General features: G+C 36.4%; 1 protein-coding gene across 2 annotated transcripts in view; it reads left to right on the top strand.

Moving 5' to 3' along the window:
* LOC132705379 (B-cell lymphoma/leukemia 11A) overlaps positions 1–19,615 on the top strand; it is a 96,567-nt gene extending 76,952 nt beyond the window's left edge. For both annotated transcript variants that reach the window (XM_060675933.1, XM_060675932.1), the window contains exon 3: positions 15,695–19,615. In XM_060675933.1, coding sequence (XP_060531916.1) covers positions 15,695–17,667 — 1,973 coding nt within the window. In that variant the 3' untranslated portion in view covers positions 17,668–19,615. The remainder of the gene's footprint in view (positions 1–15,694) is intronic.
* Positions 19,616–19,864: the final 249 nt, after the last annotated feature.

Genomic DNA, 19,864 nt, shown 5'->3' with positions numbered 1-19,864 from the left:
GCATCTTCTGATTATTTGTTCCTTTCCGGAAAGATTTTTTTCTGCCTCTATCTACAACATTTCCTCTGATGCCCGTCAAATACAACATGAATCAACCGTGTTTTCTCTATTTTCTTAGTTCTGAGTCTTCTGATTTTCTGTTCCATTCGAAAACTATTTCTTCTGCCTCTATCTACAACAGTCCCTCTGACGCCTGTCAATACAACACAATACAACAGTCTTTTCTCTTTTCTTTTACTTCTGAGCCTTATGACTTTATAATAACAGAATACAGCAGTTTTTCCCTTTTCTTATCCCCACGTGTCTTCTGATTCTTTGTCCTTTTGCATGACGTTACAATAGTTTGCTGTTGATGTCACTGCAACTTTTACGACGTATATATAAAAAAAATCTTATCTCATGCAAAAGATACTTGTATCACGTAGGGCTATTATTAAATTTTGAGCAAATACAATCAAAAAGATAGATAACGCTTAGCTAAAAGCGGGAACATTTAATGACATAAAATATAAGACTGCAAGGGCCATTTGAATTTTAGTTAGGAATTTAGCAAAAGACGAATAACAAAGATGCGAGAGTATAAGTTGCCTAGCAGGTCCATAGCTCAAATTTAGTGGAAGTGGAAGAAACCATTAAATACAGATTCTACCAAGATTCTGCCACAGTCGCACTATGCCAAAATGAAGGCCTATGGAGAGTGAGTTTCAATTTATAGCAATGAGCTGGAGGCTGTTCAGAGGGACGCACCTCGTTGAAGCTCTGACTATGCATTTCCTTTGGGTACATTATCTGTTGTGGCCCTTAATAGTTAAGCGAAAACTGTTAAGTTGCTCATCCCAACCACCAGTCAGTTTGAAGGGATTGGTGATGTTTGGTGTTATTGCACAGTTTTTTTGATTTTTTGATCACATGGATATAAGTTTATAGATACACAAATTGCATTGGTTCTGTCCGATTCGGGCAAGCCTTTAAACTTTTTATAAAACGCGCACTTCAATAAGCGCATATGGGAGAGCTCTCCGAATACGAGATATGGCTTTGGACAGGCCACAAAAGAAACGGAGGCTTAAAAATTTGAATATCGCGGTCATTTCGGTCTTATCTTGGCATTAAGGACATAATCTCCGGCGACTTTTGACGAATAGCCCTTGGAGAGTCGTGCCGTAAAACCTTCTTTAAACAGAGCCCCGACAGGATGTGAAAAATGGCGTTTTAATATCTAAGCACTCGGGCTCCATTGAAAGTTTCGAAAAACACAAAAATAGCTCGTCGGAGTTTTTCGAAATTAACACTTCGAGGTGGCTGGAAATTTTATTAAATTCGAAAGGGGTACGATATTTCAATCGCGTGTCCCCTAAATCGTGTTTACCGTAACTTTAGGTGTCACGTGTCTGTAGACGGGGACATTTTTAAATTAACAAAAGTGTCACTCGTCCGTTTCAGCGCAACTGTTTGTCAGCTTGAATATTTATTAAACTTTTGGTGAATTTTTCTTTATTTTCAGCACTCGTTTCCCGACGTCAGTCACAAAATCGACGGGTTTCATGCGAAATCGGAAAAGTGTCGGCCTGGGAACTTTCGTTGCTCTTTTTCTGTGGCATTCCGTTTGCTAGAGTTCAAGCTTGATGCAAAAAAATAGATCACAACCATTCAAAATCTATAAAACTTGTAACACAAAGATTTTCCGTACTAAAAATAGGGTTTTATATTATTTATGTTATTATTTTCATTTTGTTTTATTTTTGCTTTTGGAAAATATTTCAATCATCAAGTAATATCAAACTTTCGTTGTGACTGGCATTTGTATTAGTCTTGTCGTTCTTTCTCATCCATTCCCTGTTCACTTCTGGACGCACGCCTCTCCATACTGTCCTGTCCTGTGCTTGCTGAAATCATGTGTCTTCTGGTGTCATCAAATCATATTTTCTGGGGTCTGTGCTTCGCTGCCTTGGTCGTTCATTTAGCTTAATATTGCCTGGTCACCTTTCCAACCCCTTGCCGTTTCAGCTTCGGAGTACTTTTGTTCTTTTTCGCATATCTTATCTTATCTTACTTTAACATGTTGCTCAGTTCCTTTGCCTCACTACTTATCAGCGAATCGGGGATGGTTTGGGGTTTGGTTGGCTTGAAGACGTTCTCAAGCGCCAGACCAAATAATTTTTGGTATATTTTAGACCCTTGACATACTCCCTACTTACTGTGGTCTTATCTGTTTTTAGATCTTCATTTATTCTGATGGCTTGTAGGTCATCTATAGTGCTGAACCCTTTAATCTCGCTTATTAAGTAAGGAGCTTATAGATATGACAGAGGACAGGCAGGAATTTTGCCGCCTTGCAGACAATTATTTAAAAGAACTTGTATTTCACACTTGATTTTGTCTTCTCCTGGACTTTATTCATTGCCTTATAGCCTGTATTTATTTGTTGCTTTGATATTTTTCACTGTCTTCCGAACCCAAGTTCCTTATGTCCGTGTTCGTAATTAATTAGTGGATCTGTGTTCCTCGATATTTCTTCTATCTTCTATATTATGTTGCTCTGCTGGTCTTCCATTTTGTTGATTATGTGTTTACCACAGGATACTTGCATTGTCCTTTGTTCCTTATTATCTTGATGTTATAAACTCGGATATCTTTTCTTCTCTTCTATATATTCATTTATTAAAGTCCCGATAGCTTAACGCATCTCTGGAAGTTTGATTTCTTCGTTCCAAATCTTCAATGCCCCCGATTTTTATGACGGTTGTGATCTTCTTGTACAGTTCGTTATTGAAAAGTTTTGCTTAATGTATGATACTTTATTAGAGGTTTATTTTATTGCAATTCGATAATATGCAAAATTATCACACCTCCTTTTGGACCGACGCTCTGTAATCTTGAAAATAAACTGCCAGATTTTCACAAAACTCCGACATTTGTTATATATCAATAATAACCAATGAAAAATGACTCAATGTACTGTTTGGACGGTATAACATAACATTGAGGTTTAATGGTCTCAAAAACTGTGGGCTATAGAATCTAACGAAAGAAATAGTCATTTTAGCCATGGATACTTTAGTCCTAAAGTTGACAAGTAAATAGCTAGAAAGTGTTACTTTAAAGGATTTTGTAGGAACCTAAGATTTTTTTATTTTGTGCCATCCGGCATGATTCAAGAATTTTATTCTATTGAATTTTTCAACTTAGTTCAACCTGTTGGTAGTTTTTTATGTCTGTGAAATAAACTGCAATTATATTTAATCTATTTAATTTAGATTGCAACAGTTACAAAAATACACCGTTTTCAAGGTACCGAACGTTTGTATATTTTTGAAATATAATAAAATAAACCTCTCTATAACAATTTTGGTGAACAATTTATAAAAAATGAATTCCACATATCATTAGCAATATTCTCCCATAACAATGCTGTCAAAAAAGTAAGCTTTTCATTTATTTTCTGGTAAAATAGCTATCAGAACCATATATGCACCAATTTTCAAAAATAATAAAACAACATATGACGATATCAGCAAAAACAATAATAAACAATAACAATGATCTAGTGTATTTTTTTTATTTTATTAATATATAATATATTGAATTAATGTTATATAAACCATATAACTATTTATAAAAAATGAATTCCGCATATCCGACGATATCAGCAAAAACAATAATAAACAATAACAATGATCTAGTGTATTTTTTTTATTTTATTAATATATAATATATGAAATTAATATTATATAAACAATATAAATATTTATAAAAAATGAATTCCGCATATCATTAGCAATATTCTCCCATAACAATGCTGTCAAAAAAGTAATGTTTTTATTTATTTTCGGGTAAAATAGTTATCAGAACCATATATGCACCAATTTTCATAAATCATAAAACAATGTATGAGGATATCAGCAAAAACAATAATAAACAATAACAATGATCTAGTGTATTTTTTTTATTTTATTAATATATAATAAATTGAATTAATATTATATAAACCATATAACTATTTATAAAAAATTAATTCCGCATATCATTAGCAATATTCTTCCATAACAATGCTGTCAAAAAAGTAATGTTTTTATTTATTTTCGGGTAAAATAGTTATCAGAACCATATGTGCACCAATTTTCATAAATAATAAAACAATATATGACGATATCAGCAAAAACAATAATAAACAATAACAATGATCTAGTGCATTTTTTTTATTTTATTAATATATTAAATACGGACCTTTGCACAATTAGAAATGATCATTAATTGATAATCAACGTTGAAATTCATTCATTATTTGCCTGATGCCACCGACCTACACGGAAAATAATCTGTCGCATAGGGTATGAACATTTATGAGAGGAGCCCGTCATCTGGCGCAATTGCAAGCCTTTTGTTTTTGGTATCCCGCTGAGGCACATGTCCTACTACCACTTTGATGACCATCGGCGCATTATCAACCCCCATGCGGATTAAAGAACTTTAAACTTTTTTACACGCTCCACCGGTTCCATTTGAGAAAACGCCAAAGGGTGACATGTGGCATAGGGTTAAAAACTGGACAATAGCACTTCATCTCGTTTATATCGCGTATGCTCGTATGTCGCGTTCCGGCAACTGTGGGTTGCATGTATTGACAAATGAACGTCATAATTAGTCGAAATAGGACCTGGAATGACGAACGGTTAATCTAGATCAAGTTGTCTCTTTGGATGCTGCTGGATTATAGGTTATTTCTTTTTGATACATAAGAAATGGCAATTCAACACAAAAATGGACTACCCCTAATGCTAAACAGAAAGTAAAATATTGCTATTGCACTTGTACATTATATTTCCAGTGGAAACAGTAGTCATGAATACAAGAACAAAAAGTCTAGGAAAGAACATGCTCCTATGTGATTCCAGTTGACAATAGTCATTGCATTCTACAGAGTGGTAGGAAAAACTTCGGTTCATTGCTGCGCCTTGTGTATGCTCAAATTCAAATCTCCTTGCAAATAATCCAAAATTCTTTACTTCACTACAACTAAATCACAAAACCTTCACATATCCTTACGCACATTATTTTATCCACAGACTGCTCTACAGAACGTAGAAAAATAATTGAATATTATAAAATAAATAATAACTAAAAAAACGGTTTCAAATAACTCTGAAGTCTATTTACCCCATCTTAAGAAAGTTTCGAAACGTCTCTCTTTACTGACCTCTGACATTAAACGCCGTGATATATGACCACTATAATTTATGTCATTTTAAATTTTAAATTACTACCATTGGTATTTAAATATAAACAAAACAAACATGATGACATGTTTCTTAACTTTTTTTTTTAATTGGAAGATTACCTACTACTATTCTCTCTATTTGTACTTTTGTGTAAGTGCTCTGGTAATTCCAGACCATTATAATAGTTATCTATGTCAACATGATGCCAAATATTTTCATATTTAACTAAAAGATTTGTTACGAGATTTTGCCACTTTTGTCGACTTCCGTTGTAAAATTTAAAGTTAAGTATCAACTTTTAGATTCAGATTAGACTCGGAAAGCTGTATCAAATTTATTTGAAAAATATCCTATTACATTATTTATATTCATATTTAACATTATTTCCAACGTTCACAAACTCTGTACCATCGGTGCGCTGATATCAGAAGCAAATGAAATAGGTAACACCTTCCTTTTAATACTAATTGGAATTACTCGAAAATGTTATTATTATTATGCGATTGATGAAAATTTTGAATTTATTCATAGTGCATCAAAAAGTCATGCACTAAGAATGTTCAGATCCCTGTGGATAACGCGAGCGTCGGACCATTTGATGTGGCTTGGGCCATAATTCTGGATTTCACCTCTAATGGTGTGTTTTCTATGTTCTTGAACTCCAGTATATTACTCCCCACGTTCACAGTGTAATCGGTAGATACACTCTTTCTATTGAGTCGGTGTTTCTGGCTTTGTTCTTGTAAGTATGCTCCTTTGTATTGTTTAACTATTCGACTGAGATTCCCTTTACGTATGGGAACGTCAAAAGAGAGAGAATCGATGGAACAATGAGTCATACCAGAAACTAAACTTGTTGGACAAAATGAGATTTTCTTATTTATTACTTAAGAACCAATTGCATTTGATTGAATTTTCGTCGTTAAAATTTAAATCTGTAAACCTTAGAATATCTTTAATTAATAATTCATTAACCCACCTTTTTATATTTATAGACGCCGGAAGATCGTCATGTGCTATATTTGATAGGCCGATAAATAAATTGTGAAAATTATTTGTTCCAATTGAACTACCTAAGTTTTATTTTTAATTAGTTGAAACCTACCATCAGTTTCGCCTGAAATAGACCAAATCGGAAAATTAGAACAGCCCCAACATAAAGCCCTGAGGCTGAAGATCTGAGGGTACACTCCAATCGATCAATATCAAATTTTGTAGCTCCAGGTTTTCGTCCATTTCTACTAAATATTGACCCCAGCAAACTCGGAAATGTCTATCCGTCGATTTGTTTTGATAATTACGCCAAAGAAGAAATAAAACGGCATTATGGTTATTTCTCCCGAGAAACTAAATCCGCGGAACGGCTATCAGATGTCGGCAGGCCATTACCGCCCCCGTAGTCGCTTGCCGGAATAATACAGTGAAAAATCGGAAATGAAATATTGCTCGGACGTTTGCGTTGGAAATTCACAGTCCACAGGGTGTGCGATACGTGACGCGCATTTGAGATTCCGCGCTGTGTGGAGGCCATCCTTTCCTCCTCCAATAGTATCTTTTTTTTTTAAACCGGCGACAACAGCGGTCGGATTTAAAATACATTAAAGCGCCGCCCTACGGGGTCTCCGAAATACTATTCCAACTCTCTTAACTACCAACTATGGAACAAATAGTTAAATAGATAACTTGCTTCGTCTGGATTACTTTTTTAATTTGTCATATACACGGTGTTCTCCAATTGAATGCCAACAATTATGAAGGCGATTTTTGGGTCCACTTTGAAAAGAAAACTTCATATGAACGTATGTCCTAAACGTCTAAACTTTTGATTTACAGGGTGGTACGGTTTTCAAAAATAAAATATATTTTTTCAATATTTGTAATAACACTTTTGATATTTTATTGAAATTTGGCACACTTGCACTATGTATCATATAGTGTACTACATTTTTCCTAAAATAAGCCAGTGGCGGGCGTATAAAATTTCACCTGTCTATTTTGACACACTGATTTCTATTAAAATAAAAGCTATTCTTCATTTTCAAATATTCATAAAATGTAGACTGAAATAAGTAAGTTTTATTATTTAGAGTACCACTATTATGAAAATTCCCTATAACGAAACTCTATATAACGCAAAACTCTGTATTACGAACAACATTTGTTATACTATTAGGTCTACATACAAAGCTATGTATTAATCAACTCTGTATACTAACTTTCTCACTACCTATACCGAAAGGAAAAAGGACACATCAGGTAACGAAGTAAGGAATGTAGGCGGACTTTAATTAATAGAGTCTCTTACCTTCTCAGAATTCCTTACCCTAGCAAAAAAAAAATTATCTCTAGATGATAAAGTTGCTTTAATTCGGGAGATAGAATGGGGAGAAGGGAAAAGTGATGTGGGACGTTGATACGGACTTACACCGTCGACTGTATCCACGATTTGGAAGTGCAAAGAAGAAAATCATTCAGGCTGAAGCGGCAGGCAGTTCTAGTAAAAAGATAAGAAAACCAAAATTTGAAGATTTGGATCGGGCAATGTTGCAGTGGTTCCAACAGCAGCATTAAAGATGTACCACTCTCTGGACCTATCGTAAAACTAAAAGCAGAAAAGTTTGCTGAACAGCTTGGCATTATCGAGCCAGTGATATCGACAGAGAACGTCACAAACGATTAGCTGCAGAAGACGTGACCAAAACTAGCAGAAAAATACTCTGCTGACGATATTTTTAATGCTGACGAAACTGGTATTTTTTACAATGTGATGCCAGATAAACTTAAATTTCGAAGTGAAAAGTGTGTGGGTGGAAAACTTTCTAAAGAACTTATAACAGTGTTTGTAGCTGCCAATATGAGTGGAAGAGAAAAAAGGAAGCTAGTGGTGATTGGAAAGTTAACTAACCCACTATGTATTAAGAACATCAAGCATTTGCAGGCAAACAATGATGCATGCATGGATGATATCTCAAATTTTTGAAGAGGAGATACGGAAATGGGCTGCAGAATTAAAGGGGGAGGAAAATATTACTTCTCTTAGATAACTGCCCTGCACATCCCCATATTCCAAATTTAAGGAATTATTGAATTGGCATTTCTTCCAGCCAAAACAACAACCAGAGTCTAATAAAATGTCTTAAGAGTCGATACAGGAAAAACATTTTAATGGAAATGATCAAGTCCGAAGACAAATTTTCCATTAATATGCTAGATGCAGTCAACTTTATTAGTAAACCTCGGAAAGAGGTGACAGCAGAAACAATTCAACACTCATATCGTCTCGCAGGACTTATTACTGAGACAGAATGCGAACAGGGCTTGGAGGATGATCAGCCACTAAGCGAGTGGATAAAGCAGTTTCAAACAACAATTACATTTACAAGTGAGGAGTTGCAAAATTTTATGGTGATAGATCAGGATTTGCCTACAACCGCAGACTTTACAGAGGAAGCCATATTACAACAAGCAAGAAATGGTGAGGAAGAGCACCAAGAGAAAGAAGAAGATGAAGAAATTGATCTGGAACCACCACCAACCATTCAACAAGCCCTATGTTCAGTTAAGCTGCTATGCATCATAGGGAAGGTGCCCCTATCGAACGTATTGACATACTAAAAAAATTGAAAAGAAAATCACCGATTATTTGAATATTATTAAATAATATTAAATATTTACATAAAATGTTCCTAAGTAGATATTAAAATATGTATATAAAATAATTAAATATTACAATATTCTTATTTTTCAAGTGCCTATAACTCTTTATGACGGAAACTCTTTATAACAAAAAAAAGCAGTCCCTTAAATTTCGCTATATAGATTTTCGACTGTATATCTTTGAACAGCTTAATAACCGAGTCGCTCAGAAGTACATTTTAACTATCTATTCTACAACAACATTTTTGCTTTACACTTCGGATGACAACAACAAACACGATCAAAATATGTTATTTCTAGAAAAAAAGAATCACGTGATCAATTTTGCTAAATACCAAAATGTAAAAAAAGACATCTTACAACAATACTTTTGCTTTCCTTCAAGATCAAAAAATGTATTCTTATGATAAAAAATATTGCAATAAAAGTACTCCAGAAAGTTGGCATTTTATAAATTCAATTTTAATTTTTTTTCAAGAAGCATAGTTGCGTCATAGATATAGCTCCTCATAAACAGGAAAGTATCATATTTAGTAAGTGTAAACACACTATCAGTTCTTAAACTACTATGTGAACGGCTTTGATGACGCTTTCAGAGGGGAAGGGTGACTACCAGTAATAAGCCGATGAGTAAAATTTGCCAAATGGAGAGTGCTAGGCTTTTCTATTTTTAATGGACACCATATCTACGGAGAGTGCAAGCAAACCTACAACAGCTATCCTATCCTATACTCAAGATGATACTAGCCAAAAATAAGATCGCAATAGTTAAAATGTGATAATACTAAACTTTTGCGTAGATTACGTAGAAAATTTTTAAGTCAGTAAATGTTTTTTAATTAGTTTCTTAATATGTCCACGAAAACTAAGCTCCAACTAAGATTTCTGGCATTTAAAGAAATATTATTAATTTTCAAAAAAATTTGTTTGGTTAACTACGGTTACCTTTTTACTTGCACCAAAGAATAGTGCATAAGACTTAAGTGCATTTAATTTAAGTTTAGGTTCTAATGATAATTTACACAAACCATCCAATTCATTGTTATTCATTTTTTCAGTATTCTTAGCAACAGTAACATATACGCGAGCACTACAAACAACTACAGCTTTTAAAATACTAATTGTATAGATTAAAAAAATAAAGGTCAGGTAACCATTGCAATGTACACCCTGAGGCCTGCCATCTAAATATGATTTAGATAAATTTAGTGCTAAATTGTCAAAGCCATGGTAGGCAGTTGAAGTGAAAAGTGTAAATTTAGTGGTCTCTTTCGAGTCACAACCATATCCTCGCATAGTTTCGAAATTACGACAACTAAACTATCCCAGGTCGTCGAGGAAGTGTGGATAAGTAGACAGGCGTTTTTTAGTTTAGAAATATGTATGTATCATTCGAGATGACGACCGAGCCGACGGATGTCGGAACATAATGACGGGCTCGGTGATATGCAGCTTCTTTTCCTTACCGCGCCGGCCATTGTTCTCTCCAGTAATTTAGCGAATCGATTGACTGCGTTAAACGACGATGTCCCATTTAAAAAAGATGTCGGACGGACGATCGAGGAACAGGAAACACCGGCGATTTCCGACTCCCTACCGCCCTATTAGTTCGGTCTACTGAGTGAAAGTATTTGGAAAGCGTTATCATTCACGAGCGTGTTGCGTACGTGACTCATTATTGAATGCTTGGTCTAAATTTAAAGGTTTGGTCAGCAAATAGAAGTTCCGATCTAAAAATCATTCAGACTTTCAAAATATAGAGCTGAATGACTTCAAAATACTCAAATATACACCCCCAAATTTCCGCGATCCACAGATATAGACTAATAATAGCGTAAAGACAACCTCAGAGAGTATAGTAATGTAGCAGGGCATGCTGTCCATGAAGAGTATAGTAATGTAGCAAAGTATGGTCCTTCATGGACAGCATGCCCAAGACCTTCAGCGGCACTTTGTCGACAAGGATGAAGGAAAATTCAAAATAGGCGATCCCAACTTTACTATTTACAAAACCTCTGGATTCGGTCAATTCTGTACCTGTTAAAGCTAAAGGAGAAGCATGAACACAGTCTCTGATGACTAATTCCCATATTCTCTTCAGACTTTTCGTTCGTGAAAAATGAATTACATGCAAGAATTTTAGTTTTATCGATATTAAAATTAAGAATGTGCTACTTCATTTTATTGAACAATTAAAAACCATTACATTAGATTGAAACGATATTCCGGTTAGTTTGGACCTTGAATCCCTCTTTATTAAAGTTCCTATTTCCGATACTATCAACATTATTTCCATTAAACTAAAATCCGAGAATCTGGAACCAAACCTTCTTATCTTTCTCCATTCTGACATCCCGACATTCGAAAGATCGCTGATCATATCAAAAGGTAGACAAGCATTGATTCTGGTTAATACTTAACTTAATAAAACGTAGTGTAATAGTATATTATGCAACAAGTGCAGTAAACGGCATTTAACTCACGAGTTTATTTGACACGAGCGGAGCGCAGCGGAGCGAGTGTTTAATAAACGAGCGATTTAAAAAGTTTACCGAACATGTTGCATACTATACTTTTTCTACGTCCGTTAGTTTTTGGGTACATTTTCGCAAAAAAAAACACGAATACATTCACTGATATGACCGTCAAAATTGACAAACGTCAAAATTCAAAGTGTGGGAAATATCTCCGAAAACATCCGATTGCTCCCAAATCCGTGCGGTAAAATCCCGGAAATGTCCGAAGTAGCTCGGATTCCTGGGAAACGAAACTGACGTGGTAAAGTGACGCTTCCCGCACGCTAGATCGGTGGGTAATTAGGTATTTTACAGACGGGAGTCGAAAAAATGTATTTAAAAAAACCTTAAAAACTGTTAGTTTTAAAAGAAACACTACTTAAACCTTTCACGTCTTTCCTAAAGTTACTATTATTTTTACGATAATTGAGGCCTCCATCCTATGTATATATGCTCACACGGCCATTAGTTGCTTTAAAAGACATTAGTGTTGTGTTTTTATTTTATAGGAATTTTAGAAGAGGTTAAGTGTTTTAAGTTGATAGTTTTATATTGAATTTTGAGAAAGCAGGAGACGGATTCTCAGTCAATCGCTCTTGTGTCAAGAAAATAATACACGAAAGCAATAAAATAAAATAGAACAATTTATAGAATAAAGTGCTTTCAGCGTCTATATCTGAAACAAACATGAAGGCTGATGAGCTAAAAAAATTTAGTTGTATGACTCTTCATTTCGAAAAAAAACTTAATTCTAACTCAAGATCTCAAGAGCTGTGTTTTATTTTTTTAATTAAATGTTAAAATCGACTGTTCAAAATCGCAAATTTTTAGATTGTTTAACAAATAAACTGGTCATGTCCTCTTCGAAAATTGTTTCTTTTGTTTTGGATTTTTTATCAATATTTCAGCTATATATTATTTTTAATTATTTCCAGTTTCATTCCAAAAATAAATCTCAACCACGAGCTTTGGACTTGTGTTCTTGGTTTATTGAAAACACTCACACTAATTAAAATGTGGCACCATCACAAAAGCACTAATTCTTCAATATTAAGATAATGCTTATATGGGTGCAGCAATTTCGAATTAGAATAATTCTTTTTTAAACAGAGGTTTATATGGTTAGAAAAATTCAATTTTGTATTTAATATTAGGTCCAGGTTTTTGGTAAATATAAGGGAGATAGATTATTTCACTTAGATTACTTTAGTTAGATCGAAGTTGATCGTTGTACTCGCCAACTGTGTGTCGTCACATTAAAGTGGCAATCGCAGTGCTGTTTTATTTATTTATTTATTATTATTATTATTATTATTATTATTATTATTGTTTATTGTTTAGGATTTCTAAAAGTTAATAGTTACAAAACACTAGCTGCAATAAATTCTAACGGAAATGATGATTTTCACAAATAATAAAGAGAAACATATCTCATTCATTACTGAAAAGGATCGTAGCTTTGGAATGGACATGAACCCTGCACCAATTCACTCCTGCTTTAGATTATCCATTTGCTTCACATATTTAAGACCTTATAACGCTAACTGTATAATTTTTATATAACATAGGTCCCAAAGTACTTCCCTGTAGCACCCTTTGACACGATATCAGTTTGCAGTAGAATAATCTTTGCACACTTTCCGAAGGCAGGAAAGTAATGTCCAATTAGGCAAGAATGAAATTTGAGATTATGAAACTATAACAAAATTAAGGTAATGACAAGGGCATCCTCACCAAATGCTTTTGATAGGATCGGACCAGAATCAACATTATTCAAATATCGTTAAAAAAATTTTATATTAACCACTAACTATGATACTAGGTTGAATACCTCAATATGAAGAAAGTTTGGCTATCGTTTAAGGCCACAGAACCTTTTGTAGGTCCTATTAAACACATTGTTGAAATAACGCGTGTCACTATCCCAATATAATTAGCTGCCAATTGCTTGCACGGCTCAGAGAAATTCCTGCACTTCTAATTTCTACACGTCGATAAGTACTCACAACACAGTTACTCAAAAAGGCCGCGTTATTGTGATACTTATGCTGATGCGGTCTTTGAACAGACCGAACTGTTAACTAAATCATAAATAATAATGTGGAACGAGCAAAAATCACAGCCAAACGTGAAGGTGTGTATCGGGATATACATACAAAGCGTCATTTACATATCGCTCTTTGTAGTTCTCGAACCGCGCAAATGTAAAACTGCAAAAAAGTTCCCAAGCTTATATCGAACGACTATTTGCTATACAGGGTGGTATCTAATTGAATGTCAATAATCAAGGGGGCGATTTTTGGTTCCATTTCAAAAAAAGTACTTCATATGGACATGTGTCTTAAACGTATTAACTTTTGAGATACGGTGTGGCCAAGTTTTCAAAAATAAAATATATATCAAGAGGCATTATTTAGTGTATGGTCTGTTCATAGATAAAAGAAAGTGACCAAATGGTTTTGAATGGGATTTCCAACCTAAAGTTTCGGAATTTAAATTCAGGTAAAATTGTGGTCAGTAATAGAAAATAATTTTATACCTACCTGTCTTTAATATTCTTTGGTTTGGTATACTATTTAGTTTAAGTTTACTAGTAATCATTCTTATTTCGTGTGTAATGCAGCGTGTGTTGAGTCGTGTGAGAATTATGCAAAATATGTGCGAATCTAGTGTATCTCAGGAAATGCTCCCGCCCAAATGTAGAAAACACTATTCTATTGAGACTAAGGAAGTTATAAACAATATTTATTTGTCTCTCATTGAACGTGGTGCCAGCAAGCAAGCATCTTTAGAAGAAACGGCCACATTGGCGAAAATTCCAACATCAACTGTATGGAAAATTGTGAATAATCCCATTTCAGCGAGGACAAAAAGAAGCGATGCTGACATTTCCTCGAGTGTAGATGAAAGTGATCAAGATATAATACGGTGTAAAATTTACCAATTATATGAGGAACAAAGCGTGCCTACATTAGATATCTTAATTAGGAGGCTTGAAAAAGATGAAACCGGTGTTAAATGTGGCAGAACTACCTTATGGAAGTGTATTCAACACATGGGTTTTAGATTTTAAAAAATTGACAAAGGCAAAAGTTTTAATGGAATCTTTTAGAATTCGGAAATGGCGACTGGAATATCTAGAAAAAACTTGAATTTACAGAGAACAACAAAGGCCAATTATTTACTTGGATGAAACCTGGTTCGACACATATGATAAGTGCAAAACAAACGCGCCATCAAAAATTGAGGTAAAAGAATAACTATTTTGCATGCTGGCTCTAAAGATGATTGGATTCCAAATGGACTTTCTCTGTCTGCGAAAAATATTAAAGATACTTCTCTGGATTACCATGAAGACACCATCTCTGATTTATTTGAAAGTTGGTTTAAAAACAAACTAGTTCCAAACATTCCTCCTAACAGAGTCATTGTAATGGACAATGCAAGTTGTCACAGTAGACAGTTGACTAAAACCCCTTCCTCATGTGACACAAAAGCGACAATCCAAAACTACATGTATAATAACGACATTTATTTTCACGAAGATTATACCAAAAAGCAATTAATTGAGGTTCTTCAAAGCTTGAACCTACAAAAGGAATACATGAATATGTGACACAAAAGCGACAATCCAAAACTACATGTATAATAACGACATTTATTTTCACGAAGATTATACCAAAAAGCAATTAATTGAGGTTCTTCAAAGCTTGAACCTACAAAAGGAATACGTCTGTGACAATTATGCAAAAAATCTAGGGCATACAGTTTTAAGATTTCCACCTTGCCACTGTATTTTTAATCCCATTGAACATGTTTGGCACCAACTGAGATCTGCCATTCGTCGTAACATTGTTTTTCCCCGTGTTAACTCCAATGTCCCTAAACTCACACAAACCGAAGTTTTTAACATCCCTCCACAAAGTTGGGCAAATTCTGTTAAACATATAGAAAAAGCAGAACAATCCATATTGCAAATAATATAGAGCAAATAGTAATTAGAACAGGCAATGATAGCGATAGTGATACTGATATATTATGTGAATAATTTTGAGTAATTTAAGTAGGTAATAAAAATAATTTGTAATTTTATTTTAGATTTAAACATAAATACATAAATAAATAAATATTGTTTAGTATCTTTCCTAACAAAACCCCAAATAATTACATTCTAAGCAAAGTACGAGCCTGTTCGGCCATATTTCACTTTTACAGCTTGCCCGGCTCTTTCCTTAATTCGTATCGGTTAGTCACTCTCTTATATCTATGAACAGACTTTACCCCGTTTTTTGGTTGTTGCAGAACCCAGCAACTACGTTTGTTCCACGTGCAAATCGCGGCTGCATTCAGCTTGGAGGCTGGTCCAGCACGTCCAGCACTCGCACGGGATCAAAATATACGTCGAGTCGTCTCCGACGTCGTCCAAATCCAGTAACAACCATTCGGCGAGTTCGGCTTCGAGCAGTTCCTCCGGGTGTTCCTCGGGGGCTTCGGCCGGAGCGCCGCCTCCGGCTCCCAACATGCGACACCATTTGTTACCGCCGCCCGATTTGCACAACCCGTTCGGCGTCGGCGGCTTGCTCAGACTCCCGCTGCCCCCGTTGAACCACTCGATGACTCCCGTACCGCCGGCACCGCTATTTTCCCGGCCCGAACATCACTATCGCATCGATCAGCTGGTCAGCGAGCAGTTCAGACATCACGGCCTCAACTTGGCGGCGGCAGCTGCGGCGGTCGCGGCCGGACAGGTGCCGCAGCCGCACGCGAACTTTCCTTCTCCAGCCGACAGAGGCGGTTCGGTATCCAGTTTACCACCGAGAGAGAGAACCACACCGAACCAACCGTTATCACTCGAACCACAGCTGGATTTTTACTCACAGCGGTTGAGGGCATTAGCAGGTACAACCAGTCCTGGGGCGGCACAGGCGAGCTCACCAAGCCCCAGGAAGCTTTCACCGCCATTTACAAGTCCATCGCCTTGTCAAATGCCGCCAACTACAATCCAAACTAACACCAGTTCGTCCAGTAGTAACGGCAATCCGACAAATAACAACAACAACAGTGCCAACAGCGGGAACAGTTCGAGCAGGCCGCCCAGCGCGTCGCCGCCGAATAGCAGTGCCGACGATAAATTGATAAATACGCCGCGATCGGCCTCCACTCCCCCGGGAAAACCGGGATCGCCTCGCAATTCGACGTCCGCGGACGCTGTCCACGCTTGCGACTATTGCGGCAAAAAGTTTCGGTATCAGAACAACCTGGAGGTGCACAGAAGAAGCCACACGGGCGAGCTGCCATACAAGTGTTCGGTTTGCGACCAGGCGTATTCCGGGAGCGGCAAGCTGAAGAGGCATATGAAGGAGCACAGGAGTCAAGAGGATCGTGCGAGCAACGCCGGATCCTTGGAGACGTTGGACGGCGACGACAGTGAGGAAGAGGACGAGCTCGACGACGACGACGACGAAGACGACATCGATGCGGAAGAGGAGGAGGCGGAGGACTTGAGCGTGCCGAGCCAGGGCTCAAAAAACTCCAACCCGCAGCCGTCACTGGTCGGCGAACTGATGGACAAGTACGGCCTCAGCAACATCGCGCAGTACAGCGAGGCCTACAAGCAAGCATTGCAGGAAAGCATGCAGGAGAGCAACTCGGCGCTGAAACTCCAGATGGCGAGCAAGGATCGCGACAACAACAACACCTCGCTGTCTCAGCTTAAAATCAGGGAGGAGTTCAAGGGGCTGTTGTCGGGTCCGCCGCCCCAACCTCTGCCGCTATTTCCCTCCTTCGACTACGAGGCGACGAAGAGACTTAAGCTGGACTTGGAGAGGAACGACTGGTGGTTATCCGGGTTACCTAGGGAGGGCAAAGGGGTTCCAGGGCCGAGCGCCCTTCTACCCAATCCCCTGCTGAAAAAAGAGAGCAGGCGTAACGACACGTGCGAGTTTTGCGGGAAAGTCTTCAAGAACTGCTCCAACTTGACCGTTCACCGGAGATCTCATACCGGCGAGAAACCGTACAAGTGCGAACTGTGTTCCTACGCGTGCGCTCAAAGTTCCAAGCTCACCAGGCACATGAAGACGCACGGCAGAATAGGCAAAGACGTTTACAGGTGTAGGTTTTGCGAGATGCCGTTCTCCGTGCCGTCGACGTTGGAGAAACACATGCGGAAATGCGTCGTGAACCAAGGAAAGGGTCACATGTTGGGCAGCGTTCCCATGTTGAGCGGCGACGAAGATTCTTCCACCAGTATCGCGTCGAAAGAGGCAGCCACATGACTCTTTCCTTGGAGCGGAATACGCTTTCCGGCTCCACCACCAAGCTTAACGTACTAGTCTTGTTTGTTCGATTTGAACCGTTTTGTTGTCGCACGGGGTGACGGTAGAGTCGATTTCGGTTTGTTTTATCATTAACGATCGATCTGGCGTGACTCCGTTGCCCGGTTTGAGGACGGTTGACGTTTCCTAGAAACTTTGACGGCCGCGATGTACAATGGGCCAGGGAAACCCTAGGTGTTTGACTAATTCATTATGAATAAAAAGAAAAAAATATTACGAACATCAAACTTTAATACAATATAATTATTATACAAGGTGTTCACAGAAAACTCTATATTTACAAACAGTTTTTAATTAAATCATGAAACCGATACGTAAATAAAATAATAATAAATAGTAAATAATAAAAAGTTATTTATTTAATATCGATGAAAACAAAATATTGTTATCGGATTTTTTTAAATGTCTAAGTTTGTTTGCTTGAAAGAAACGAAATAAGGGTTTTTATACATCTAAAGTATCATTGAGTTAAACACTTTGCTCTGTTTTGTTACAATTTTTGCATTAGTCGTAGCTCTAAAAAAGTTAAACCATTGCGTCGCAATAAAAGCGTTCTAATTTGTATATTAATAGGTCAAAACTTATAACGAAAAATATTTTTCTCCGTTTCTTTTCTTTAAAAAATATATTTTTTAAATCGAACAGGTGGGATCAAGATTGTGTCTTACACGTAAGACCACAACATGTTACTGTAATACACAGAATCATCCCTAAACTAAACTAAAATTGTAACATATTGCTTAATAAATTACAAACAGCCTCTTTTTGGGCTATTTTTTTAATATGACTCAAAGGGATGTAGAATTTTTTAGGAGTAATTTACTTAGCATAAAATTAGTCTCGAAACTTTACGGGCTTTCTGCATTTTGAATTGTGTCAAATGCTAATTTGTTTAAAAAAATCCCCTCCACTTTTCACAAGGAACAAAACAAACGTTATAAAATTATTGTTGCCGTTTCCATGGTAACAAGACGACTTAAATCGCTTGTTTTGTGAACTGTCATGACTTATTTAATTAGCCTACGCTAAGGAAAACTTTCATTGTACGAAATGTATCATGGGTTCATTTCAATGGTTTCGACTCTCCCTGGCCCATCGTGCGGCGGCGGCCATTGATGTTTCGCGTTCGGCAACTTGAACCGCGCTTGAATTAGTTAGATTTGTACAAACATTTAGGTGTAAAATAATCCCCAACGCGCGATTGTTGTTCTATTTGTAACCGATACCAAAGCAATGTTTTTTCTTATTATTGATTATTGAGTTTATCATTAATGTATTATATATTAATTAGGTAAGTTTTGTTGATCGAGACTGAGGGTTGTCCACGAAATTCGCGCTTACGGGGCCGAATTTTTCCAATCTGCTGTACATTCCCCATCATATCAATTTTTGGCCAGTATGACATAGCCTAATGACTGTACATATATTATTTATTATTTACAACGTTCCCTAGATTGTATATGAAAATTGAGAAACAATATAAATATTCCATCGATGTGTATAGAATTAATTTTTACGTATAGATCCATGTTCGAATCGGTGTTAGAGTTGTGAATCTTATCATAGAAAATTTCAGGGTCAGGCAAATAACTTAACGTACCAGTGACGAACGGCAGTATTTTAGAATTTATCCTGTTTTTTTTATTAATTAGTATACGAAAAACTTGTCACTTCCCGTCATAATTATACATGTATAGCGTAGTTCGACAGCGGACCAGGGTCTATAAAAAGTTGCTGTAAATGTAATATTTATTGTTTCGAATATTTTTTATTTATTTTAAACAATGTAAACGTAGCACTTGTACGGGCTACCGCGAAAGGCTAATTAAAAAAAAGTGTTCCTATGCTGAATACCTATTTCAGTGTGTATTTAAATTAAATCTATTACGAGTCCTGCATTCGTTTTATTTGAATCCCGTCGATTGATATCGGAGACAGACAAGTTGCGCAATTTGAACGAAAACAATGCTGTGCAAACAGACACATTCCTTATCACCACTTGACAATGATAGCGTGTATCCGCGTGTTTTAAAGTTAAAATCAACCTAGGTTCAATATAAATAAGAAATTTTTAGTAATAAAAGCCTAAAAACTAGCTTGCCAACATTTGTTAGTTTTCAAAAACAATTTTACAACT

This window comes from Cylas formicarius, unplaced genomic scaffold (assembly GCF_029955315.1).
Source record: "Cylas formicarius isolate icCylForm1 unplaced genomic scaffold, icCylForm1.1 PGA_scaffold_7__23_contigs__length_41026272, whole genome shotgun sequence".
Classification (NCBI taxonomy): Eukaryota; Metazoa; Arthropoda; class Insecta; order Coleoptera; family Brentidae; genus Cylas; species Cylas formicarius.
The sequence above is the reverse complement of the archived record's forward strand: the minus strand, read 5'-3'. Positions and strand labels throughout refer to the sequence as shown.